The sequence below is a fragment of the Lates calcarifer genome, linkage group LG10, assembly GCF_001640805.2.
Source record: "Lates calcarifer isolate ASB-BC8 linkage group LG10, TLL_Latcal_v3, whole genome shotgun sequence".
Taxonomy (NCBI): Eukaryota; Metazoa; Chordata; class Actinopteri; family Centropomidae; genus Lates; species Lates calcarifer.
Window position 1 is genome coordinate 15859739 of NC_066842.1, and position 27678 is coordinate 15887416.

General features: G+C 40.0%; 3 protein-coding genes across 5 annotated transcripts; 2 read left to right on the forward strand and 1 right to left on the reverse strand.

The window, feature by feature from the left end:
• Positions 1–8: 8 nt before the first annotated feature.
• LOC108875293 (kelch domain-containing protein 10) lies at positions 9–10488 on the forward strand. 3 transcript variants are annotated; one of them, XM_051073446.1, is made up of 12 exons: positions 9–149; positions 2862–3020; positions 4408–4492; positions 5154–5246; positions 5381–5602; positions 6552–6706; positions 6835–6983; positions 7075–7159; positions 7250–7316; positions 7417–7464; positions 7546–7685; positions 8121–10488. In XM_051073446.1, the coding sequence occupies exons 3-12, from the start codon at positions 4408–4410 to the stop codon at positions 8328–8330; spliced, it is 1254 nt and encodes a 417-aa protein (XP_050929403.1). In that variant the 5' UTR covers positions 9–149; positions 2862–3020; the 3' UTR covers positions 8331–10488. The 3 variants fall into 3 exon arrangements, with proteins under 3 accessions (XP_050929403.1, XP_050929404.1, XP_018519619.1); XM_051073447.1 differs by lacking the exon at positions 9–149 and adding an exon at positions 2230–2515; XM_018664103.2 differs by lacking the exons at positions 9–149; positions 2862–3020 and having other exon boundaries at positions 4113–4492.
• A 2-nt stretch (positions 10489–10490) lies between these two features.
• Positions 10491–20687, reverse strand: LOC108875290 (uncharacterized). Its single transcript, XM_018664100.2, is given in 21 exon segments — positions 10491–11094; positions 11662–11770; positions 11881–11959; positions 12041–12135; positions 12222–12367; positions 12504–12616; positions 13058–13089; positions 13187–13308; positions 14085–14184; positions 14440–14623; positions 14738–14879; positions 14981–15080; positions 15189–15374; positions 15503–15550; positions 15552–15656; positions 16801–16862; positions 16954–17070; positions 17497–17605; positions 17693–17799; positions 17897–18052; positions 20396–20687. Coding segments are annotated over 21 exon segments (2256 nt in total). The 5' UTR covers positions 20466–20687; the 3' UTR covers positions 10491–11020.
• A 4255-nt stretch (positions 20688–24942) lies between these two features.
• Positions 24943–27450, forward strand: LOC108875292 (zona pellucida sperm-binding protein 4). Its single transcript, XM_018664102.2, has 8 exons — positions 24943–25423; positions 25643–25827; positions 25944–26041; positions 26124–26284; positions 26385–26577; positions 26756–26903; positions 26984–27059; positions 27140–27450. The coding sequence occupies exons 1-8, from the start codon at positions 24994–24996 to the stop codon at positions 27274–27276; spliced, it is 1428 nt and encodes a 475-aa protein (XP_018519618.1). The 5' UTR covers positions 24943–24993; the 3' UTR covers positions 27277–27450.
• Positions 27451–27678: the final 228 nt, after the last annotated feature.

Sequence of the window (27678 nt, forward strand, 5' to 3'; positions counted from 1 at the left end):
CGGTGGATCTCCAGGGTTTGTCTGAGACCAGCTCTACCTAGTTGTGTCCTGTCCTGAGGACTCTGCCAGTGACATCAACCTCCAGCGACCAGGGTGACGAGAGGAGGGGCCCAGCTACAGAAATGTACCCCACAGAAAACAACTGCACTGTTTGTGTCTTATTTATGAGCGTGAGTGCGACTGCTGCGGTCATTTCTGCAAAGACCCGAGTTAATATTTAAACAAACAAACAAAAAAAATATTCTGGCTTCTTTGTCCAGAGGCTGCTCGAATAGTGCTAAAAAAAAGAGAGAGCGCTTGTCTATCATGTCTAGATCTATGGTGAAATTAGCTCACTTAAAGGGCTCAAAAACAAGCACATTAGGCCAAAGTTGTGTGTTTTTTTCGAAAGGACTGTCCACGAATGACATGAATCATAAATATGAATGGTTAATAAGTGTTTAGCCTCTTATCCTCATATCTTTTGAGTAAATATGTTGGTGAGGAACGAACAACTCCATAACTCTCATTACAAGGACACAAGGTAGCTTCCTCAGCAGCTTATGAGATACACCCAGCTAAAACTAATGCAGTCTAATACAACACCTATACAAATATAACAAGTCTTACCTTCATAAAGACTATAGTATAATTCTTTTAACCTGTTTTAAAGAGGTATCGATTTAATTACATGGTCATTTCGGAGGCTGTAGTTAATGCTGCTATTTAATTGCATTACATTACATTAAGAGGTGTTTCTCTTTGTCTTCCCTCAATGATATATGCAATTAAATGGATTCCCCACAACTGGAGTAAAGAAAGGAAAAACTCAAGAAATGAGAAAGCTGCACCAAGGTGAAATAAGAAATATGTATATAATATAATTAAAAACAAAGAAACAAGAAAATCTCCATGTTAACCAGGCCCATGTAGTCCCACATCACAATCCAAAACTCTACATCTGATAAGAGAAAAAGAAATAGATATAATTACAAATTAATTGGCTAATGTACTGCTAGTAAATTATATACCAATAATAATACAAAGTGGAATTGATTCAAATAAAATGGACTGAAGCCAGTTATTACACATCAATCAATAGTTTTTTTTTCTGTTCAAATTGAGATCTGCCGTAGTTGTTAAGATCCTGTTTCCATGTCTACAAAGTGATAAAGTCAGATGTCTTTGTGTCCCAAGTCAGATTCAGGTCTTAAGAGTCTCACATGACCTGAGATGGCTTGGTTGGTAAAAGTTTGACCTGCTGCTTGTCATAAGATGACAACCACAAGTAACATCCCCAAATCATTTGTTATGCTGATGTACATGCAAGACTCATCACACGCACACCTTTTACCTCAAAACTCTGGTATTCCAGCCATGTGGAGCCAAGAAGAGAGAGCTGGGTGTGACTAAAACAAAATGTCTGACTACCCATGCACCTGGAAAAGGTTAACACAAAACAAACCTTGGCTTGACATTATGAAACTGTCCATTGCCTGCAGTTATTAAACTGTTTTTCTGAGTTATCAGATCATCATGTCACTTGTACTGAAGTTATCTACACCTGAGTATGTAAATCTCTGTGTTTGTGTATTCAGGCTGTGTCCTACGGGCTGGTGACTCTGAAACGGTGTCACCTTATGGTGTGTGTTTGCACCACATTGCTCGTCGCATTATGATTTGCATTGCTTAATCATAACAAAGGTCTCACTCCAAACGCGGCAATGTATGTGGAGACACTCCCTTGAAGTCCAGTTGAAGTTGTTGTGTTCTGTCGTACAAATCCACAAGCACAATTCCTATCGCATCTTCAAAATATTAAGGACACCTAGAAGTGTGTCAACACTCAGATCTTGTTCTGTTTTGATAAACCTCCACACAGCCAGGAGCACGTCATCTCAGATATGTAACACTCTCATACGTTCCATGTTTTCAGGTTGACACAGAACCATGAAACAGCGCTTTGTTTAGCCTGTCTTACATGGCAAGTTAGAACGAGCTTTGGCAACTTCATTTACAGTAAGATCATTTATCTACTCTAATCTCTTCATGCATGAACAAACAAAAAGAATGAATGAATGCAGTGGATCTCCCAATCATGCTAATCACTTTGGAAGTCACTGGGAGGAGATTGTATTTAGGAGATTGTATTGTAAGTGCTGACCTTTAGAAATCTGTGAGTAGATTAGTTGACGGGACAAAAAGTTGAAAACTCATCTCCTGTTTAATCTCATTAACACAGCTGCAGCTCATTGTTCAGGAATTTCTTACTGTCTGTGACATTTCAAGGACCAGTTTCATTTCCTACTCGCTCTCAGTCTGTTGGGGAATTATTTGGAGAGGTAATGTTACATTAGCCACTAACACTCTGACATTCTGACAAATGATCTGTGTGAGCCTCAGGTTAACATTTTAGCCACCTGGTGAGGTGAAGCTGCAACACAGAAGGAAATTTATGAAGGAACACAGTGAACCCTGTTAAACATCAGTGACTCCAAGCTGAGTGATTGGTGAACTGCTGTCTCCACAGGAACAGGTTAGTGCAACGGAAAGTTTACCACAAGGGTTATTTTACTTTAACAATCGCAGGGCCTGGACAGACAGCGAGGGCCTTAAACGTTAAACATTAACACCAGTGAATGTACATAATAAAAACATATGTGCTGTGAGGTGTTTTCAGTGTAATGTTATGAGTGTGAACTGTGGGGAAACAACACTGAGAAGACAGACATTACAGCATGTTCAATCATTATTATTGTCACTAAAACTCTTGATTACAATTCTTAACTGTTTAATGTTTGTTTTCACACAGTCTATGTGAATGAGCTATGCTAGCTTTCCATGGGATGGCTGATCTTTCTGTTCTGTTTTGCTGCTTTCAGCCCATCCCATTGAGCCTCAAATCCAGATTACCACATGTCAGCAAAGCAGCCCCTGAAGATCTGGGGGAAAGGTTGACTCTTGGTTCAGTCGATCAAAAGGAATCTCGCCAACCACTTGTCTCTCTGCAAGTAACTGACCAGTTGTCCCTCATCTAAGATGTACAGTAAATCTTTTTTTATATCCTGCAAATAAGTAAATTTCTGTCTCATTCATTGGTTCCAGCTTCTCATTTGTTAGAGTTTGTTGCTTTTATTTGTCCAGTGAGATAGTAAATTGAATATATTTGGATTTTAGACTGTTAGTCAGAAAAGCCAGTGATTCAAAGACGTCAGCTTAAGCTCCAGGAAACTGTGACAAATATTTTCTGACATTTCACAGACCAATTCATCAGTTGATTAATAGAGAAAATAATCTTCTGACTAACTGATAATGAAAATAATCGTTTTGACATTTTTAAATGCACAGTTTTTGTATTCAGGTGCTCTGCTGCTTCTCCTCTGACTTTTACCTGTGGTACTGAGGTGTAGTAATGAGGGGAACTAAGTGCCCAGGGCCCCAACATGTGTAGGGCCCTTAAAATGTGTGTACCTAAGAGTTTATATTCATTTTAAATTGAAAACGTTGTATGTTATTAGCATTTCTGGTGGCTGATTAAACAGTATGACAGACTCTTTATTGTATCTAAATCAAAATTAGATTCTCTCAGGAGACCTCTCTTCCTTAGAAAGGTGCACATAGTTTAGTCCACTCCTGCAATACAGTGGACAAAAATAGTTTGTGTCTAAACATGATACTGTGCTAATGCTGGTGAGTTCAGGTGAGGCATCTGTGTCATTACAAAAAGTGAAATCAAGCTGCAAAGTACAGGAAAGATAGAATGGGAAAAGAGAAATAGTAAATAGGGGCCAAGGTAAAATGTTTACCACCTTTGTGAGTATAATGCCATAAAAACCAGTGACAGAAATAATGTTCTTTAATGTCATAGTTTAAGCTTTATAAAGCCATTATAGTATTTTAAGGAAAAAAACGTTCTTGGACGTCTTATATACAACATATTGGTTATTTGACCAGGTGTGACAGTGGATGTATTGAAAGAGGAAGGAGTCCCAGTGAGGCTGCATTGTTTTGGTGTTACACCCCTGGCTACTAGTCTTAGATACGTGAATGAACTGTCTCCTTATTAACCACACGGATGATGTAAAGCTTTTTATGTACCATCATATTTCAGCTTGTTCTTCACAAAGACTGTAAACATATAAAAAACTATAAACATCTCCATGTGACTCTTGAACGCGACATGCAGGGTCCCCTCTTCTTTGATTGGTCAGTTGAGGTCAGCTGTCTGTGACGTTGCAGGCAGCAGCAGGTGTGGACGGCTGCTCTGTTGTGTTTTGTTGTTGTTGTTTTCTTCTTTACTTTGGTGTGTTTGCCAGAGTCTGCAGTCTCATGCCACAGCGTTTAGTTAAAGCGAAGCGGGTTGTTGTCCAGGTCTGGGTGTAACCCCTCTCCTCCACTCTCTCCATCTCTCTGTGCTCTCCTGTAAAGATGTCGTCGGCCCAACACGACGGGACCTTCAGTCAGCTCAATAAGTTTGAGAAACTGTCGTGGAGGCCCTCCATCCGAGACTCAGGTTTGTAAACAGCACCCACCGACCGCTCTGTTGCTTTTTGCACAGTCAGCAGAGCAAACAGCGACCTTGAAAGATTAGCCCTGTGTGTAAGGTTAGTCATCGCTGGATCCGTCTTTGTGTGCACCAGGATGCTAGTTTGCCTGTGAGTTAGCGAGGCTAGCTGTGGTGCATCACCGCCACAGCACACAGGCCAAAGTTAGCTAGTGCTGCTACGGAAGCCAGAAGAAATTAGAGAGTGAATGAGCCCCCAGAAGGCATCTGCAGAGCTATTGTTATTAATGTCGTTAAATGGAGATTAACAGAGTCTGTGAAAAAGACGCAGGACGAGGGTTAGCTTCATGGAGGGGACAACAGAGCATGCACAACGTTAGTCAGCCATACCACATTGATACAGTGAAAAAAGCAGACTTAAACTGGATGTTTGATGTGCATATTTTTCATTTTTATTGTTTCACAGTACACTAGCTGAGAAGGTTGAAACTGGAGACAAAAATAAACAATATTAACTCCTATATCAGTGGCAAGAGCCTTCTGTAATGTTGCCTGCCATGTTCTGGACTGAAAAGATTCAGTCCAACGTCTGACATACAACCAGTATATAAACTATCCTTATTTCAGTCTGCCTCTGTGTGACTCTTGCTGTTTGCTGACTGACTAACAGGCTCTAAGAAGCGGGCACGGTGGCTTCAGGCTCGACGCATCTTCTCCCCCTCTTGCCCGAACCTGCGGATCCCCAACAGGTTTCTGAGAGAAGGTACAATATAGACATTGTACTGAAACCGTAATGTTGTAAAACTCATCAAGTGCTAGGCCTTTTTATGCCCAGTCTTTGTATTTGAGGACAAGATGGCTGACACAGTGTCTCTCTCTCATATGTTCTTCCCACAGGACACTGTGTGCCCCCTGCCCGCAGTGGACACCGCTGTGTTGCAGACAGCACCAACCTGTACGTGTTTGGAGGCTACAACCCAGACTTTGAGGAGGCAGGCGGGTCAGAGAATGAAGACTACCCTCTTTTCAGGGAGCTTTGGCGGTTTCATTTTGCCACAGCCACGTGGCAGCAGGTCCGCACGGAGGGCTACATGCCCACAGAACTGGCCTCCATGTCAGGTAGGAACTCTGTAGAGCCATCAGCCAGTAGGCTCAGGTTATGAAGCACTGTTTTTTTTGTTTTTTTTTTTTACAAGTGGGTCCCTGTTTTGTTTGTTAATGTGCACATGGGTGACAAAGCTACAGGTGGCTGTAATGCACCAAGAAATGCAGCAACATGCCAGCAAAGGCAGTGAAGAAGATGTGAACAACGTAGGTTCCAAACATATGAGAAAAATCAGCGTTGCAAATGATGTCTGAGGAAGAAAAGCATTAAACATGTTTGTTAGACCTCAAGGCTACACAGAATGAGCTTTGCTGAGTAACACTGTAAATAAACAGAAACTTTGTTCACACGAAAACTCCTCAGGTCTCCTTTAAGGCCCCCTGTGTAAACTGACACACTGCAAACAATCAGTGCATTTACATGAAGTTAAGTAACCAGATTACAGTCAGCCCTCTGCAGTAACCTGATTTCTACAGTGACAAAGGTACATTTTCTTGTTCTGACGAGTGAGACTTGAGCTGTGGTAAGAAAACACTTGCCTCGTGACACTTTTGCAAAAATTTCATTCTTCATCTCCCTACTTGGCTCATTTCTGCCTCGCACAGTCTGTGTTATTGCCATCAGCTGTTGATACGCATCGCCAACCTCTACAGATGGCAGAAATGTTTAACACATCGCATCAACCTCATGCGAGCAGCGAGTATTTGCATTATGCACATGATGGTGTAATGTGAGCTTCAAACAACATGGGAACCTGCTCTTTAAAGCTTTGCTCCACAGCACCTCCAAAGGCTCTAATATATATAAGTCCCATTTTATTTACTATAACTCTGAAAGAGTAGCTCAAAGCTTCAGGGAGTGAAATAAATCTGTATGTAGGTCTGAGCCAACCTTACCAGAGATACTCTGCAACACATTAAAACTGTGGTAGAGACTGACTGTGTTGGTGTCTGTCGCTTTCAGCTGTTTTACATGGCAACAACCTGCTTGTGTTTGGTGGCACTGGGATTCCATTTGGTGAAAACAATGGCAATGACGTCCACGTCTGCAATGTTCAGTACAAACGATGGAACTTGCTCAACTGCAGAGGGAAGAAACCCAACAAGATCTACGGGCAGGTAACAGTGATTGCCTCTTTATAGCTGGTTGAAAGTCCAAAAAGTTTGTTGTGTCATCATTTATTCATAACTCTTTGATATCTGTGTATTCCACATGTGAGCATCCATGAGTATTCTCCATTTTCCAGGCGATGGTCATCATAAATGGCTACCTCTATGTGTTTGGAGGGACAACAGGCTACCTTTACAGCACCGACCTGCACAGGCTGGACCTGACCACCAGAGAATGGACCCACCTCAAACCCAACAACGCACCCTCGGATCTGCCTGAGGAGAGGTCAGTCAGCAGAGATCACCTCTATTTCACCTCTGGTCAGTTTCAGTAACATTAATTAAAATGTGATGAAAACAAACACCTGATTTTACAGGTACAGACATGAGCTAGCTCACGATGGACAGAGAATATACATTTTAGGAGGAGGAACTTCCTGGACATCGTATCCCCTGGACAAAGTGAGAGGAACCAGCACGGGCAAAATGTTACATTTAAAACAAAGTGTTACTTCTTCATTTTATCCATTTAATACTGTCTGTCTTCATCAGATTCACGCATATAATTTAGAGACAAATTACTGGGAGGAAATGATGACCAAACCCCATGAAAAAATAGGTTTGTGATCTATGTTCAGCTGTTTTCTTTCTTTCCTAATGAGGAAGTTGAAAAGGACACAATGAATTCACTTTGTTTTATTTGTCATTCACCATGGCAGGATATCCCGCTCCCCGCCGTTGTCACAGCTGTGTGCAGGTCAAAGACGGTAAGGAGTATTTCACACTCACACATCTGAAAGGGTTTTTGTTTTCTTTTTAACCATGTCTCGCTCTGTTTTTACTCTTAGAGGTATTTATATGTGGGGGTTATAACGGGGAACTGATCCTGTCGGACCTGTGGAAGATCGACCTGCAAACTTTTCAGTGGACCAAGCTGCCTGCCCTCATGCCAGAACCAGCGTACTTTCACTGTGCAGCAGTCACTCCGGTTAGTAAATTTCATCCACACAGCCTTTAACTTAGCAGATTTCTCTCCTGCACAGAGGATGAAAAGAAATCTACTTGAAGGTAGACACCAGTTTTATTTGCTGAAGGGCCGCAGCTAATGTTTGTGATCATTTTCATCAATTAATCTGCTGATTATTTTTTCAATTGACTGTTTAGTCTATAAAATGTCACATAATGTTGAAAATTGTCCATCGCCATTTCTCAGAGCCTAGTTCAGTTCTGTTGATTTTAAAAATGAGAAAAGCAGCAAATCCTCACACCGGTAAAACTGGAACCAGAGAATATTTATTTCCCTTAAAAATTACTTAAACAACAAATCAGTTGTCAAAAGAGTCACTTATTTGAATAATGAATTGAATAATGGATGAATGGACTAATTGTTGTAGCTCTAATCTGTACTGCTTCTCTCCTTCAGGCCGGCTGTATGTATGTCCATGGCGGTGTCGTCAACATGTCCGGGAACCGCAGGACTGGATCTTTGTACAAAGTGTGGTTGGTGGTGCCCAGCCTGCTGGAACTGACCTGGGAAAAACTGCTGAAAACTTTCCCTCACTTAACCCAGCTGTCCACCCTTCAGCTGCTCAGCCTGGGACTGACACACACACTAATTCAACGGCTCAAATAGAGGAACACAGAGACTGAAGGAAGGCAGTACGTGATGGAACAGCACCGACTCTAACTAGGCAAAAAAAAGGTTCTTGAGAGAAAGACCAATGTCAGATGGTTATGAAAATACTTTGAATGCCTTCTAAATTTAGTCTTATGTAAATGTGTGTGCTTTTTTCCCCCTAAATTCAAAGTGCAATGTTTGAAGTTTGTCTGTATGTGGATGTGTCAGATTTGAGTTTGCACGTATCTGTCAGAAGCCATGCATCAGTGCAGAAACCAAATCACCGTATGCCGATTTCCACTTCCTCGTCGCTCAGAGGTATCTTGTGTAACACTCATCATTTATGTAGCGCATTCCTCCTTGTTTTTTTTTTTTGTTTGTGTTTTTTTTTAACCACACATTATCGTCACAGAAACTTGTGGAGCATGAGCAGGAAAAGTTAAGTTAAATGTTCCAAAGACCTCTTCTTTAAAGGAAAGATGAATGTTGCTTCTGCTTAGCTTCCACTCAGAGGCTGAGATGTGTTTGTTAATCATTGCTCAGTGTTGCCAGTCAGCTGCTGCCATGCTCACTGTGACACAGGTTAGAGATGATTGTGGTTTCAAACAGGAGGAATCTGTGACCAGTGACGCTGCTGATAATGCACATTGTAACTGTGACACCTCTGAACAGCCTAACTAGGTCAATTATTTAAGGCATCATGTTTTAGCCTCAAGGACTTTCCAGTTGCATGCTAGAATTGAGCTGTGTTATAACTCTACCGTTCAAACTGAAAATGTTCCCCTCATTGCGGGTCACATTAGGCCTTGTGATCTGACGAAAAAACCCCAAAGCCCCATCTGTGACATTGCCTCACTGTGAATATTCCTGTGCCTCTTTGATTTTTCTTCTTGGAAAAATGAAGCTGAGTTAGACATGAATTTACACACCTGTAGCTCCACCATGATTCTCCAGCCTTTTTTATGTTCTTCATTTGGTGCCTTCTGGATTTCCAAAATGTCACACACATTTTTTTTTTTTTTGTTGTTGTTGTTTTTTAAGACGTACATAATAACTCTCTGAACTGTGTGTGTATTTGTAGGTTTTATTTCCCATGAGATTTACCTGGTGCTCTCCATGTGAGCCTTTTGTTGCCAAGTTTTCCTGCTCATGATTAATCAGGAGATACCACTGCAGCTGAAGATTTTTCATTAACTTAAATCCACAGAGACATTTTTACTTATTTATTTAAATCACAGTGCTGCTGTTTTATTTTATACAAAACTTTAAATTGTAGCAGATTGTGTAGCTACATTTCTTTTTTCCACCTGATTTCACTGTTATTTCATTCTTTATGCCTAAACTCCATTTTAACCTTTTTATACTGTCACATATTATTTTTATCTTTTGGTCTTATTTCTCTTGAGAACATTGTGCTGTGGGACTTGGGACTATTTTTTTTTTTTTTAAACTAGTGACAAAGTATGAGTAGTTTGTGAGGAGTATGTCAGGCGTACTCAGGATGTAAAATACTGTGATCAGACTCAGTCTGTAGAGCTCTGCAGACATTCACCATCGTTCAAATGTCAGCAGGCTCAGTCATTTCTGTGAAATCAGATTTAGGTACGCCCTACATGATTTTGATGAAAACAGACATTTTGCTGTTACTGTAAATCTTAAATACTGTAGTGACTCTCCCAGCTGCTTGTATCGAGCCACAGGCCTCTTTCTCTCATCTGTTTGGTTAATCTCTATCTTGAATTTTGAATTTAGTTCACACATTATCTGTAACTGTGTTGATACAATATTTAGCAAAACTCATCTGAAAGTTATTGTATCTTGCCCATTTTCACATTCAAAAATTCACCTTCAGTTACTTTTTTCCTGAGTTCGACACGTTATGGCCTTATTTATATCTTATTGTGAAGCAGCAGTCTGCTTCACTACATGCTCAGACTTGGTAAATGTACTACATTGCTTAAGATTGAGATGTTTATATTTGCATCATATTTGATGTTAACGAAAGTTAAATGATCTCTTTTGCATGTCAGTTCGGTGTGCATGTCACTTTACATAAACTCGTGGGAGAAAAGGTGAATATCTCCTCAAAGGCAATTATGGCTGCAACGTACATTATGTTTTGTAATTCCTGTCTGTACAAACAATAAAAACACAGGCAGCCAGTTTTTCAGAATATTGTATTAACAGATGTTTTTATTGTTGCTATGCACAGCCAGCCATGCCACTTTTCAACTGTATTGTTTGACAAAAAGTCACTTATTTCATTAAGTCTAATAGACATGTACCATTTTTACATTTTGGAGTTAAAAAGTATACAAATGTGTCACAACAGGCCCTTAAACAAAATACCATTAGTACAGTTTCTTTACATCATAATATCCATTTGTATTGTAAAAATACTGCTTTTCTCTCCTTCACCACAGTTTACAAAGACCATAAGGACAGGACTCACAGTTAGGTATGTTAGCTTACAGACTGTACTTTTTTTCAGTAGTAGGAGCAATATGTTTGTGCAGTCAAAAAAAAAATACCTACCTGAGATTAAAAGTTTCGGTTTTGCCATTAATGCAATTTAGGATACAGCATAGAAAACATAGTACAAAAGTCCCACAAGATTATTTCGACGTCAGGGAGTGTTGTTGAAATTTGCACATTCAATTTCTTTTCTAGGTTTAACAAGTGGGGTGAAAGCCACTGATCCACACTCAACAGCCTGATGGAGATGGAGCGAAGTAATACAGAGCCAGCAGGATAAAGTAGACAACCACCAGAGCCGTACCTGAGGAAAAACAAGACCAGAAATGAAAGTGAGTAGAGCGTCTTCATGCAACTCTTTTGTCGTAAGAGGTCATTTAATAATATCACCATACTGGATTAGCATGGTTCAGTTCTTTAACATTAGATATTATCCTTGAGATACAGAAAGTCTCCTGGGTTTCTTGCTTTTTGTGTAGCCATTGTATGCAAATCAACCTGCAGGGATCTGAAATGGTCTTGGGGTGGGTCATCTATCTCAGGAACAAAGTTCAGTCAGTGTTGATATTTATAAATCATACTGAGATTCAGGTGCACACAGGGACCGTTGGGACAGCTCTTCCTGGGGCATGTTTGGCAGGTCTGCTCAGCTCTCCAGATAATTTCAGACAAATGTCAGAACATCCTCAGGATCATCAACTGACATAAAAAAGACCAGCGTACTCTTGACTTACTCAATAAGAAGCACAGTAAATGTGATGGGTTACTGATGGATCATCAACAAGATTCAAAACTTCTGAACATTATCTTTCATTTACATGTACATGAGAATAACTGCACTGTAAACATTTTTAAAACACTTGAAACTCACCCTGAAAATAATCAGACTTGCCATCCATGAAGATGTAGTTGACTACTATCACACTAAAGATGCTGGCCCACAGGTGCAGGTCACTGAATAACAGCACAAATCCCACATCCTACACAGAGCAGAGATGGGGTTTGATGACAAAAAAAAACTACAGAACAGCAAACATTTGATATTTATATGAACAAATCAATGATGAAAATGAAGAGAGAGGTGTCTTACACAGAAAGCATTGAAGAGGACCAGTATTGGAATCTGTAGCATGCAGACCTGCACAGCAATGCAGCTCCCCACCTCCAAGCTGAAACAGAGAAATATTACTTGGACACAGACATCACTTTTTAACCTGTGTAGGTACTTTCTTTAATGGGGTATTATTTACCTAAGACTGATGTTGTTTTGGAGGGCAAACTGGATACCATTAACAATCTCTGGGATCTCAGGAACCATAGCGAGAACTGTCACCCCTATGAAATACTAGAGAAATACAGAGAAATGTTGGCCAGACCAGAGGAAATGAGCAAATAAAAACTGCCTGAGTACGATCAGATGTGTGTCCTGACCTGAGAGATGTTGGGTTGGTTTAGTATGGGCTGGATGTGCTCCGTGGCGAGATCAGCACAGGCGGACATGAGCACAGTGGCCATGATGAGGATGACCAGAGACCTCCACCGTGACCAGTGGACCACCGGTCCATCGTGGCCTGTCACTGCATAGACATACACAGAGAGACAATGATGAGGTAAGTAGACATTAAAAGATGAACCCTCACTGTATTGTGGTGTAATTATACAAGGAACAATTTAGTGTTAGCTATTGGCCGTGACCATGAGAATGATTCATACCCTGTCCTTCTCCAACATGGATGTTGTAAATGTGGGAGTGTGTCTTCAGTGTGAATATCAGACCAATGAAGTAGGCAACTGGTAAGAGGGCAGACACTGTGTACACCAGTGGCCTGATGACAAAAACACACAATAAATGAGAGGGAAGAAATATACAGAAGGTATTACAGCTTACTGATTTTTTTTTAATAAACTCTAGGGACCAGATGACAGTTGTACAGGTTTGAGCTTATTTAATTATATTAAACCTTACACCAGTGCAAACCACTTTTTTTCTTAGTTTTGACCTGAAACTTGCTTGAGAACAGTCATGAGCAGGGACTGTTCTGAAAACTGCTCATCAGTGCATTCAGGGATATTCCCAAAATCTGAGACTACAGAGGCAGGAAACAAGCAAACACGAACACTGTGGTGAAATCTTGACACTTCAGACATGTCAGAAGATTCAGAAGATTCCTTGCAGCTTTGCTAAAACATGCAAAACCACCATTATGGTCCTTTAATTCTTTTACATGACAATCGATGTATAAATTAAAAAAATTATAACTTCTTACTCAACATGGCTGTGGAACAAACTGCCATTGTTCTGTTGAATAAAAAAATCATATTAAATATAGTACAGTGCCTGTCAGTCAGTGTGTGTTAGCATGTGTTTAGAGGGTTTGTGTGATACTGATGCTGACCAGATCGTAGTGACAGTTGTGGCAGACAAACGGTCCACTGCTGTTTCCTCCAGTGGAGTTGGTGCAGGCGTCACACACCAGGTTCCCGTAAGCCTTGGAGAATAGTGTGGGGGCAAACACACCTGCCATTGACAGTTAATGAGATTATTCTGCTTTTATTACTGCAGCTACTTTCAATGCTGACAGACAGGAATCACCTGAGCGCCATCAAACAATTTATTGTCAGATTTGATCCATGTGTGAACCTTTTCTGATCATGTGATTTTACTATTAACTTCTCTGATGGTCAAATTTACAAAAAAAGATCCATGTTAAACCCATTGCATGTCCACATTATTTAGGCAGGGAATCATTTGTAAATTAATTTACAAATTCTCCAACAGCAACATTTGTGTGTTTTATACTAATTGAACTATTTATTTATTTGATTATTTAATATCTGATGGAGATAAGTGTGACACAATTACGTAAATATTTTAGAATTTATTTTAGCTAACAGGTGCAGCATGAGAACAGCAGGAAAAAAAGAATCAATTCAAAAAGAATCAAATCAAAAATTAATCAGCAGCAGGTGGCGCAAGTGCTAGAACATCTGAGCAGCTACTTTTTTGTCCTCAGGAGGCAAAAACAACATGTTTGCATAAGGAGGTCTGAACTGCTCCTGCTTTTCCATCCTGTAGATGATGCAGGCAGATGCAGACAGTGTGGAACATGTCTGAGAATGAAGCACAGCTTCTCCTCATGGAGAAACTGTAGCAAACCAAATGTGAGTAAGTGAGGAGCCAGTTTCATGAGGTGGTTGGCTCCTAAAAACACAGCTAGAGAAGGGAAATCTTTCTCCTTACTTCCAGAAATGTACAGTAACTGTGCAACAGTACGTTGATTTTTGGAGACTTACCTCCTACAGAGATGAAAAGCAAAGCAGAGCTCACTCCTGTAGAGCGACTGTTGAATCTTTGCTCACTGTGTCTCAGCCCACCGATTATCATGCAAATGCCCTGAGAGGAGGACAAAGCAAGGAGCCTCATTCATACATGCTGAATTAGTGTTATGTGTCTGAATATGATTTTTGTAGCGTTAACACTGCAGTTCAGATGACACTTATAAGGAAGTGGACTAACATGCAAATTAAAAAAGTTCCACTCACACTGAGGCGAGACTAGAAGATGTATTGAGAACTTAGATTTTTTTTCTACATAATTCAAGAATTTTAAGAATGTGAAATGTGCAGTAAAATATGCAGTTTGGCTCACAGGAATAAAGAGGATGCATCCGAGCAGCGTGCCAGTCAGCGCCGCCTTAACAATCTCCTGCAGACACGGGTTGGCTGCCTGGTGACCTCTGAGCAGAGCCGTGATGTAAAAGGTCAACTCGGTGATGGAGCCAAAGGTGGCGTTCACCACAGCACCCACAGCAAAGTTACTCTGGGCTGAGATACTGCGCAGGCAAAAATGATCAACAATCAACATCAGAAACTCTTGTATGAAATTATCGGTAATTTGACCTAAAGTCACTTCACAGGTTTGTTTCAAGGTAATGAAAACAGCTCACCTGGCGATGCCCATACCAATGTAATAAGACAGGGGTATGATGGAGCCGATTGCTATGGCGAACTTGACGTCAGAGCTGGCGTACTTGTTATCTCTGTCAATATATCCGATTAGTATGGCAACTATTACTAAAGGGAGGAGGTCTGAGATGGCAGTCAAAGATGTTAACAGGTCTTCACATGACGCACACTGACACACACACACACACACATACACAGACCTCACATATCATGGTAAAGGATACTGACAGCGAACACATTGATCCCATCAACAGTGTACTTGTAGTAGTACCAGTTTGTAGCATGGTAGCAGCACAGCAGCGCTCTGGTCTCGTAGCCTTGATGCTACAGGTTAGAAAAAAAACATAAAGTAATTGGTGCATAAGCATTAAACCGACAATGAGTTATCTCTCCAGGTTTATGTGCTGCGGCTGATAAAATTCTCTCCCTTGCCTTCCTCTGTGAGGAAACGGACACATCCTCAGGAGGCAAGAGAAGGATGACAGCCAGGGTACGTGCGTTCATCTTCGAAACAGGGATGGTGAAGATCAGGATCCAGGAGAAGAAGCAGGCCAGCGAATGGATGAGCACCAGAGGGGGGTATCCCAGCAGCAGCCACACGTAGGTGGAGAAACGATGCTACACAACAAGAAGGATGCACATGGTAATGGTATCCTACACTTGATTTCCATGGAGCAGAACTCAGCAAGTCAATGGTGCTCATGTATTTTCTATATGTATGTTTTCTATATAGTGTGGAAAGTTACCCAGAAGGGAGTGCGCAGAGGTCGTCCTGGCATCTCTGCGGACTGGCACCTCTGTGGGTGAAGGCAGCAGAACTGGTGAGTTATCCTCCACCCCATCTATGTTGCACTCACAGTCTGGTGCTTGCTCACAACATCTCCTCAATGTATTTCCAATCTGGAGAAACACAACCAGAGGAAAGTGTGATTTCTGACTCATCAAAGCACAAACAGTTTCATTTAATAGGATGTAATCGCAATCACTGACACACTCTCTGGCTACAATCACACACAAGGGTACAAAGAAGGCTCTGCTATTTTTCTTAGGGAAGAAAACCCCAATTAAACAACCGTCTGTCACCAGAGCATCAGAGCCTACAGTCACGGGTCAAGTCCCATAGTCACAGGGCATACACAGACTAACAAAACTGAACCTAACTAAAACTGAACCTACAGGAAAGCCACATCTGCAGGAGAGGAAGTGGCAGCACCAATGTATTTATTACACCTGTTGACTCTATAAGAAATCCATGAACAGCGACTCCTGACACAGCTTGTAGCCAATTAGTGGATGAATCGATAAGTCTATCAATAGGCAATTATTTTGATAGTTGAATGAATTGAATGGTTTTAGTCACCTGGTCTCTGGTTGCAGCTTCTCAAATTTCAGGATTTGCTGGTTTTCATTGTAATATCTGAGAGTAAACTGAATACCTTTGGGTTTTGGACTGCTGATTGAATACAAGTGGGAAATTACAAAAGGTATTTTTCACTATTATAAATGATTAATTGAATAATAATTTAAAAAATGATTGTTAGCTGCACCACTTTAGATGATCATTATACTCTCATTCCTACAATAGAAACAAATGAGGAGTCCAGTGGAAATATTATCCAGCACCAAACACCTACCCACAGCTCTGTCCTCCATCACTGACCAACTGAACATATAAGCAGGTGTGTTTGTGTCTCTGTGGGGTGTAAACTTTAAAAAACTTTAAATACCTTATTATTGGGAATCTTCCTCGTCTTTAAGGCCTAACTTAACAAATGCACAGAGCAGAGGAAGTTCGATGGTAAACCATGTCAGCTGCATCTCCACAAGTGTATTGCAATAACAAGTTGCTGCAAATGACTGGTAGTGTTGCAGATTTGTGGTGGTGTTCAGAAAAGTAAGACTTCTGCTTTCACCACCACAAGTTAGGGAGGAATGATGAGGAAGCTGCAGGTTTTACTGTGCATCTACCAAATTTCAGTTTGTAGAAAAAGGAATAGAGACAACAGGGGGAACGTCCCAAGTGTTAACTGAACTCAGACAGTACCTCGTGGACTGACTTGCCGAATGGCCACAGGAAGTAGCAGGACAACTTCCAGCAAAGCTTCCCTGAAGACAGAGAGGGAGAAAAGAATAAGGGGAATGGCTGATGATCAGTAATGAACACTATCATTACACTTTACCTACCATCATTACCTACCATATGGCACACCAGTGACAGTGATGAACATAAGTATGCTGACCAGGAAATATGCCAGGGAGACCCACCACCCAAAGAGAAACACATACGCTACATTTCCGCATGTGATGAGATGACCTGACACCAGGAAGACAAAAAAACAAAACATTAGTGCTCCAGCAGCCACATTAACGACTTTTATTTAGTTTTTTTTACACTTGGATTTTATTTTTGCAGCTCTAGCTGTTGTTTCCTTCTGTAATAATAGAACTGTACTTGTCAAGCTGCTTATATCTGAGAACACAGTGCTTTCAGTTTCACCTCCAAATACAGTGGCTGAACTGCTTGTTTACAATTTGATCATCTCACCACTCATTTCCTGCCCTGTCAGATATTGTTGTAGTGTTCTCACATCTCAGCAATTACTTTGGTGATTTCATTGTTACCATAAAAAATACAAACAATGACCACAGCTATGAAAAATAAGGCTAATTGTAATGAACTGGAATAATCCATCTACAAAAAGCTTAAACACAACACAAGGATAGTAACGTGTACCTGTACCTGAATGTGGCTTAATGACGTTCAGTTCAGAGTAGAGCTCTTTCACGACCTCTGACCTGTCTTCAAACGGACGCTCGGTCACGTGGCTCTTCCATTTTCTAAAACCAAACTAGCACACACATCAAATATTGAGTTTACCAGCTCTGCTGAGCTCAAACCACTTTCATTTGCAGTGGAAAACCTTCAGATTTCTCACCCTGTAGTTGTTGACCAGTTTGTTGGCCTCCACTTCGTTCTCTGCTAAGATGGTTCTCTTGCTTTGGATCTCCTCCCAGTTATCATCACAAGCATTAAGGTTCGGACCTAAAATAAGCGACAACATTGATGAATAAATGTCTATAAACCTACCAGCACTGCTGTGGATAGGAAACATTTGAGGAACATGGTACCTAGTACTCACACGTGTGTGCAGAAATGCACTTTGTCGTGCACAGTGGAGGACATACGGAGTGATGTGTGGGTGGAGAGCAGGTGTCTGGAGAATTAAGCTGTTGACCTTGGTCATGGATCTGTTCATGATTGTAACCCTGCTGGGGATGATGCTCCCACGAAGCATCTGCAGCACCAAGCAAGAAACGAATTACTCTAAGAAAAAGATGTTTCATACATGTTTCGTACCATTTGTCCATGGACCAGACGGTCACGTTTCATTTCATTGCTGGTAATTTAACTGGCATGAAATAACATGATGTTTACTTATGAAGTCATAATGTAATTTAATTGATTGTTTTGACATGGTTTTGTCATTACCTATGCCACTTATCCTTAAGGGTCGTGGGGGAGGTGGAACCAATCCCAGCTGACACTGGGCAGGAGGCAGGTTTCACCCTGGACAGATCGCCAGGCAGGGCCAGTGACTGTATAATAACTTTTTCGATGTTGTTAACATATTAATAAGGTGCCTAAACCTGTGAGTTTTTAGATTGTTACGCAGTAGTACAGTCCACAGTTTCATCTATATAATGTTGGAAATTATGTAGTGTTTTCATTTAAACATGTAAAGGGAGGATTAAAAGTTGCAGACTGCTTCGCTGCTATCAAACAAGTCTTTGTCTCGAGAACAACGTCCTTGTGCTCTGACTTGTTGCTTGTCCGTGTCAGTTACACACTGTATCTGCATTGCAGTACATTCCTTGTAGTGCAGAGTCAGAGGGGCTGAGTCAAATTCTTGGCTCTCTCAGCGTTCACCGTACAGCCCAGAATCAGTGGTGACACAGCTGGGACAAAGATTCAGATGTGTTGGAATCACAGTGGAAAAAAAACTTGTATCATCCACACTGATTAAAAAATCATTACCTACTCCAGACCTTAGCGACAGAGCCATCACACGCATCGTACTCACAACAGCCCGACGCTGGGCAATCAATTCTTCACATAGAAAACAAAACATGTTTTTGCACAAGTATTGTCCATTCTGCTCTAAATACATTACCCACTGACTGTGTACAGTATTTATGTCCACACACAGACATCAAGAATCAGTGCATTTGTATCTATATGTGTCTTTTTCTAGATGTGTGTTAATGTCTTGAGGCCTTCACAGAACACTGTAAAGATGAACTTCCCCTCAGAGGCAAAAAGCGTTTCTAACTATCTTTGAACTGATCACTGCCTCTGACAGTCTGACAACAGCTGCATTTGTTCTGCAGGGAAACCAGAGGCATGACTGTAATTAAGTAAAGGGTAAAAATCGCCTTGGGTCATTTATTCATTCCTTCATTCATTTTCCATGGTTTGTCCAGGATGCTGCCTTAATGAATGAACAAATGCTAACGAACCAATGGCATCATGAGACAAGAGAGCACAATAGTCATGACTTCCCCTTTATATCTGTTCACAGCCGTCCACACACTTTTAGGTAGAGTCTTGTTTTGTTTCCTCTTTCTGTTTCTGTATTTCTGTATTTGTGTAATTGATGCCACTGAGTGTTACTGACTGTATTAGAAATTGTGCACTGCCTTGTAGCCTGATTCACTGCTCATTGTTTTCTTCTTGGGTGTAGATGAGGAAGGTTAATAATCTGACAGTTAATCATATCCCCACAAAAGAAGCTGTGTAACCAGTAGATAACTGGTCTCATCAGTAGCATTGATCAAAGAGAACAGACCATCTGTTCTTTAGTTTATCACTGCCAAGATAAACATGGGAATGAATTCAGGACAGAATTCATGAACCTGCATTAGACTGTTGAAACTTTAAAATGAGATATGTTGCTGACACAGAGTGAATGAGAAAGTCTGGACAAGGACTGAAACAATTATTACATTAATCAATTAGTCCATAAACCAATTATTCTGATAATCAATTAATCATCTAGAAGTAAGAATGTCAAACATTCCCTTGTTCCAGCTTCTCCACTCAGGAGATTAGCTGGTTTTCTCTGTTTTATTCCATTGTAAATCTAACATATTTGGGGGCTGTTGTTAGGACAAAACAAGTCATCTGAATAAGTCACCTTTTACTGTGTGAAACTGTGATGGTCATTTTATACATTCATTGAAAAATAATCCATAATAGAAATAACCAGTTGCTGATAGAGGCAAACACTACAACTTCAAGGCTGGCTGAAGGAAAAAGAAAAGGTCATATGACACTTTCGTGTTTCCTTTATACATTTATAACCTCTGTCACATTGACATCTTGGCACAGACGGCACTGGCACACATAAACACACACTCACACACGCTGTGGGAACCACCTCGTAATCAATACGACGTGACTGCCCGACATGCAACAGCTGTGTGAATACTGCACAGACCGTCATACTACTTCATCCACATAATAACTCCACGGTAAATAACAGCTACTGTTTACAATATGCTGACAGATTTAAAATGGAGATTACTGTTAAAGACACAGTCGGCTTGGTACAAATAAAGTTTTTTCAGCAGCCGCTCACCTTGTGTGTGTTCAGCCGGCCTCCTCCTGAGGCTGCTAGTGTCGGAGCTCTGTGTGGATGACACAGACATGTCCGCCGGTTAAAAAAAAAAACACACCACACCGTTAAGTCTTACATCAGTTTAGTCCATCAGTCTGCGCCGCTCCTCTCCTCAGTGAACGGACGCCGCGGACGCACTAACACTGAGGATTTTACCACTTGGAATTGTGGGAAATGTAGGCCTCCTTGGTTGAGCTGCTTAAAGGGAAAACCCACTCTAAAAACCGACTGTAAACCTGCACTAAAGTGTTAAAAGTACCAACAGTACAATGAAGAAATAATCAATTATAGTGAATATACTGAATTCAAAATTGCTCTGAAGTAGTAACAAAATATATTTTATCAAAAGTGAAAGAAATCATTAATGTTATATTGTGTATTTTAGAATACTGGGCTATTGCTTATGTATTAACGTGTTAGCAGTTGTGAAATGTTGTAGCTGCATGTGGAACTAAGTTAAACAACTGCTAGATGTTTAAATCTATTACAAGACTTGTATTTATGTAAAATTAAAAGCACCAATGCAGCTGCTGTCTAATAAATATAGTGGCATAAAAACTACATATCATTCTTAAAAATGCAGTAGTAAGTAGTAGTAAGGTTAAATTAAGTAGTTACATCTGTCCCCCCAGAATGGAAATCAAGACTTGAAATGAAGGTGACAATTTCTGCAGTTTGTCTGCTGGTGAATTTAAATAAAATTTTTGACCTTATTTAGCAGATGTTACTGTTATAGCCAAACATCTGTATTTTTCTTGCATTTGTAATTTGGTGCAATGTATCAATTTACCTTCACCTATAAAATCATTTCATTTTTCAGTAATGACTCCCAAAGCATAACAAACAAATCTGACAAAATATAAATAAACAAATGCATTGACAATGCAATACAACTGACAAAAATGAAAAGACATTTCACAAAACAAATTAAGAAACACAAAAAAGTAGCTATTTATTTACTTCCTGGAATATTGTATTTTTGCTTTTGGTTATATTTGTGAAATATTTTGTGAATTTTGTCCTATGGTCCTTAATAAATGCTTATTCTAGCTGTTGTCTCCAACAAGAAACACAGAAGAAAACCTCATATATTTTTTGTGTGTGTGCGTGCGTGCGTGCATGCGTGCGTGTGTGTGTGTGTGTGTGTGTGTGTGTGTGTGTCTTGTCTTGCAGAGACAAAGAAAATAGCTCCACAACATGGTCAGACACAAGTATTACATGGATTTTTTTCTCCCTTTTATTTTCTAAACCTCCAGCACTACAGTCAGGTTTTCATGCAAACTGCTGGCAGTTTATTTGGTGAGCACAAAGACCTATTGTACAATGCTGTGTTTTTCCCCAAAAGAAACTTTATGAAACTGATTCAGGTAAAGATAAGGGCACTCTGCTCATGGCAACTGAGTTTTTTTAAGCATTTGAACTTTTTATAGTATTTTTATATTTATAGTATTTTTATAGTATTATTATCATCAATAATTTTACATTTGGTCAGTAGATTTTTGGTTTTTGTCTTTTTGGCAGGGCAAGAATTTTGCCTTAATCTGTGCTTCAGTCAGAATGATCTTCCATTTAAAGCAAAAAAATACAACTTTTAGAAGAAGAAATAACATAATCCTTCTCTAACAAATGAAAGTTTGATGAAGAATTCACATTCATCCTTGCTCAATTCAATACACTCAGGGGCTTTGCTACTACAGCTGTGACCAACAAGCTATGTTGGCTAATGTTATCATACTACAGGTAGATAATGATGTGTAAGCCTGACAGACATTACTGTGTCAGTTTGCTGACTTTAACACTTCGATACCTGGCTGCTGTTATGCTACATTTGAAAACATTTTGTCTCTCTCAGCAGGTGATGTATTTTTGTTTCCTGCCTCTGGTCATGTTCCCATTTTCTTCATAATGATGTCTTTAAAGAAACCAAAATCACAGAATCTTTGAAACCAAAGGTGTAATGCTGTAGTGGCTACTTGTAGCCTCAAAGGTACCTTTTTAGCAAAGGTTATTTATTCTTTAAGTAGAATTACAGAGAATGAACTTATTGGTGGCAAAGACCTTTGAAAAGGTTTTTGTGACCTAATTTTTGGACTTGCAAATAAATGCTTTCATGTCAACAACTGCCATCCACACCGTGACCTGATCTGACACAGGAGTCCCATCTCTTTGTCCCTCCCAACTGATAGAGTTGGTTATATTAAGTAAATGGATGGATGACACAAATATTTAACACAAGTATCCTATAAAAAGTTTCTTTGTTCAACACTCAACTTTATATCACACATTTACCATAATATTATCATTCAAAAACATGATGCAACTCTTGGATCAAACTTATAGAACCCTTTCCTCATTTACTGTATGCTCCACACCATGTTCATAATATTACAGTGATCCTATTAATGAGGCCAAGATGTCACCTGATTTGGCATCCTTCAGCATAAAACAAGAAATTATTAAAAATAATAATTTGATATGTTTAACTCTGTCATCATTACTGTTGTTGTATTTTGTTATTAAGCCACACTAGCATTGTGACTCTGGCAATGGCAATATTGGTAAAACCACCATTTTGATCCAGAGTGAAATATCTTGAAAAGTTCAAAATCAAGATTCAGCATATTCAAGATCCCCATTAGAATGAATCCCAGTAACTTTGAGGTGAGGTCAAATTTTCATTTTGTCCAGTACCTGCACTGTTGTAATTGTAGTTGGTTCTAAATGTGAATGAATGAACATCCGCATGTTTAAATTGTCATTATGAGCATCTTTGCATTGTGATAATAGCATTAAGCTTGTGTCACAGCTGTACCCTAAGTAATACCTCAAACAGTTGCTGGCATGGCTGTGGACTCATAGTCTCGTCACAATTTCTTTGATCAATAATATCTAACCACTCAGTCTATTGATGCCTGTTTTTGTGCCACCAGTGACTGTCCAGTGCACCAGGGATGCCCACTTCATTATGGTAGTGGCCAAAGATGCCACTCTGCCCAACTGCCCAAATCACTTTCCTTCTCTGATGCTGTGAATGTATTTGAAGGAAGGATATTATTATTTCCACCATTATTCACTTTCTATGGAGAAACTTCAGGATTCATTTCAACATGACATGATCACCCTGTGATCTGTGTTGTTCAGTCTAAGAAGAGAGGACAGTGCAGTGTGCAGTGTGCACTGTGCAGTGGAAATTTGTGCAGTAGACATTTTATTTTAGAGTGGATTTTCTCTTCAATAACACGGCTCTTGCAAAGTAATCCCAGAAAAATAGGTAAATACTAACACTACGATTTCATTCATCAAATGCTATGATTGCTATGATTGAATGATTGCTATTAGCTAACTAACTTCTGCCAGATAACATGATGTTAGCTTACCAACACTAAGGTTAGGCAGGTGACTACTCAGGCCAAACTGAATCATGTCTGACATCTATATAAAATCTAATGCATTATTTTGTTGTACATCTCATTTTAAGAGCATGCATCATGGATAAGTTGATTAATTTGTCATCAGCTACTGTTAGATAACTATCTTACACTCAAGACAGCAAGAAAAGTAAATGCTTGTCTAGTGAAAAAAAAAAAAAATCATAACAGTTATCTTGAGGCACTTTTCAAGTCTAGACCATACTCTTTATATTATTATAGTAGAAGCCTATTGCAGTCAGCTTGTTAGTTTATGGATGTAATGTTACTGTGAACCATGCACAGACCTTCAGGCACAACTCACTGAGGCACTGAGGGTTTTGCATGTACAAAATTTTCTCTTTAAATGGGATAATTCCATAGTCTATATTTAATTATTTGTTTTTTGGCATCTGGCAATACTGACACTATCAGGTTGAGCTAGTGTGTAGGCAAATTTCAGAGCAGGGATTTTAAGAGAGGGCATATGAAAAAACTAAATAGGAGGGGTTATTATTTTGTAAATGTAAAAGTACTGAGTAAATTAAAAAAAAAAAAAAAAAAACATCCCACTATCATCACCATTAAAGACCTTTACCCTTTTCACCTGTTACCTCCAAAGGTACAGTAATTATTATGCAATACTGTATAGAGTCATATTTAGAAAGGTCCTTGAAATTTAGAGATCCATTGATCAAGCTTTTCAACACATTTGTCATGCCATAGATTCAGAGCTCTCAGTTTAAAACTCTATTTCTTATTTAAACTGCAACATGGTTGTTATTTTATAATAGCAGTATGAGTGAATATGTTCCTAACAGGTACACAACAGCGGAGTGGAAATATAGCCTGACCTAATTGGGGTTAAGTGTAAAACTCTCTCACATTGAGAAAATCAATACTGTGTGTTTACCATTGTGCAATGGCAAAATAAACATGGTGATAAATAAACACCACAAAGACCTTTAGAAAGGTTTTTGTGACACAGATGTTGGATTTGTCAACTGTCAACCACCCTACCTGATAGAAAGCCTTTATTGGTGTTTTTTTTAGCCCAGGGGAGGGGTCGGTCAGTAGTCGGTCACATATAAATAAGGCAGCACACATGAGTGCTACACTTGAAGACTCTTCTGGTCAATCTGCTGCGAAACCATGGCAAAGTGGAGTGTCACTTCTTTAGTGGCACTAGCACTGCTAGGCTGTGTGGTTGGAACAGATGTAGAGGAGGCTCAGGACTTTACGTGGCGGAGGCCTGCAACATCGAAGGGAGCTACACCTCCGCAGACACCAAAGATTCCTAAGCGTCCTGAACCGCCACAAGTTCTTCCGCCTCAATATCCTAAAACGCCAAAGGTCAAACCAGGTCCAGCACCAACGTATCCTCAAAATCCTCAAGCATACCATGATCAGTCTCCCCAGCAGCCAAAGGTCATTCTACCAAAGCCACCACCACTTCCTGCCCAGAGTTGTGAGGTGGCACAAAACATGAGAGTCCCATGTGGACGTCGTGATATCTCTCCTAGTGAATGTGAAGCCATAAATTGCTGCTGTGATGGCCAACAGTGCTACTTTGGAAAGGCAGGTGAGTTTTTTTGAAAAGGCTGTCATTCTCTTCAGGGACAAGGAAATGAACTTTCTTCAGATGCCTTACATACTGTACTGCAAACAGTGATGGAGGCTGTAAAAACTTTATACTCGCAAAAATAATCTTTTAAAAAGATGTTCTACATCCAAATTTTTTTGCATTTGATCAATAATATCTAACCACTTAGTCTATCGATGCCTGTTTTTGTGCCACCAGTGACTGTCCAGTGCACCAAGGATGCCCAATTCATTGTTGTAGTAGCCAAAGATGCCACTCTGCCCAACTTAGACCTTGAGACAGTCTCACTGTTGGGGGGAGGTCAAGGCTGTACACATGTTGACTCTAATTCAGGCTTTGCCATCTACCACTTTCCTGTTACTGCCTGTGGCTCCATTGTTATGGTAAGATCATGGTTTTCTATATCTATTCTCTATATTTGTGACAAGAAAAAGAAGCTTTAAATAGAACCTGTGTGAATGTTAAGTCTACAATGCCAGTTTTATTCTGCCTTTTGTAGGAGGAATCTGGTGTTATAATCTATGAGAACAGGATGACATCCTCGTATGAGGTATTAATTAGTGAGCTTGGAGGCATTACCAGGGACAGCCACTATGAGTAGGTGATCATTTTTTAGAACGTTGCAATGTTAAAACCCAGGCTCTGAAAAAGCCACTTAAAGCCAGTTTTCTCTTGTCAGGTTGCTCTTCCAGTGCAGGTACATCGGCACTTCTGTTGAAGCTCTGGTTGTACAGGTATTCCCAATAGATAATCCTCCTCTATCAGTTGCTGCTCCAGGACCTGTCAAAGTGCAACTGAGGTTGGCTAACGGGCAATGCCATACAAAGGGTTGTAATGAAGGTAAGTGTATTGCATCCTGGCAGTATTGCTGCATGTGTAGATTATTTCATAATGTTGGCTGTCACAGTAACTCTGCTATAACGTAACCCTGATCTCACAGTGGATGTAGCCTATAGCTCTTTCTATACGGAGGCAGACTACCCTGTGCTCAAAGTGCTGAGGGACCCTGTGTATGTGGAGGTTCAACTCCTTGAAAAGACAGATCCACTCCTTGTCTTAACTCTTGGTCGCTGTTGGGCAAATACAAGCCCCTACCCTCACAATCTGCCCCAGTGGGACATTCTGATAGACGGGTAACTAAAACACCAATTTACATTTTCCTGTTTGTGTGACAACATGTTGGGTATTTGTGAACTTAACAATTCTGTCAGGTCTGCTCACAAGGAATACTCAACAGAGAAACTAATGCTGATTTCCTCATTCAGTTGCATTTCATTGTCGTTACTCTGATATAATTTGCTCTCCATCCAGGTGTCCATACAGAGATGATCGCTACTTATCCTCAGTGGTTCCTGTTGATTTCTCCTCTGGCTTGGACTTCCCAAGTCACTACAGGCGTTTCCTTTTCAAAATGTTTACCTTTGTGGAAACTGATTCAATGGACCCTCAGACTCAGCAGGTAAAGAATATATCAACCATTGAGAAACAGCTGCAACAAAATATTTTCCTGTTGTTCTACCAACTCTTGTCCCTTTTCAGATATACATTCACTGTAATACAGCTATATGCGCTGCTGCACCGGGCCGCAACTGTGATCCATCATGCCTCAGAAAAAGTAAGACATGAACTTATAATCTGCAGAATTCAGGAGCAATACGCACTTAAATCTGACAATGTTTGTGTGTCTGTGTGTAGAGAGAGATGTCGAGGCTGTGGACCAGAGGACGACTGAGCCAAAGGTTGTGGTTTCTGTTGGACCTGTGGTCATGAGCGCCCCTGAGCAGTCACCACCAAAGACTGTCTTACTCAAGAACTTGGCTGGGAACATTTAGTAAAACACCTGTAGTATTAACATAGTTCAGTTACTTGTAAATGAAATCAAACAGACATACTGTAAGCTGTAATGTATGTCAAACAACTGAAGAGCCAAAAGTGTGCTGCTGAAAGAAGGAAATGAATCCCCAAAGTTATGTTGTCAAATTCGTATTAAAAAATATTGGCATTGATGTGTTGTAAATATCTTCTGATTAAAAATCATATTTCTTCTGTTTACTGTGAACAAATAGAAAGAAAAATCAATTTAACCTAACTGTTCTGACATAATAACATCATAAAACTCAGTAAAACTGATAAAACACAAAATTTATGAAATCTTATCAGTACTGTGTCTGTGTCACCTTGGTCAACAGACTTACCCAATATTGACCAGACTTATATTGTATTAACGAGGTCCA

Excerpts from the sequence above, each read along its gene's own strand:
- LOC108875293 (XM_051073446.1), top strand. The coding sequence starts at position 4,408 with ATGTCGTCGGCCCAACACGACGGGACCTTCAGTCAGCTCAATAAGTTT. Across the intron at positions 5,247-5,380 it reads CAACAGGTTTCTGAGAGAAG|GACACTGTGTGCCCCCTGCC; the intron begins GTACAATATAGA and ends TTCTTCCCACAG. Across the intron at positions 7,686-8,120 it reads ACTGTGCAGCAGTCACTCCG|GCCGGCTGTATGTATGTCCA; the intron begins GTTAGTAAATTT and ends TCTCTCCTTCAG.
- LOC108875292 (XM_018664102.2), top strand. The coding sequence starts at position 24,994 with ATGGCAAAGTGGAGTGTCACTTCTTTAGTGGCACTAGCACTGCTAGGC. Across the intron at positions 26,042-26,123 it reads ACCAGGGACAGCCACTATGA|GTTGCTCTTCCAGTGCAGGT; the intron begins GTAGGTGATCAT and ends TTCTCTTGTCAG. Across the intron at positions 26,904-26,983 it reads TGGACCCTCAGACTCAGCAG|ATATACATTCACTGTAATAC; the intron begins GTAAAGAATATA and ends GTCCCTTTTCAG.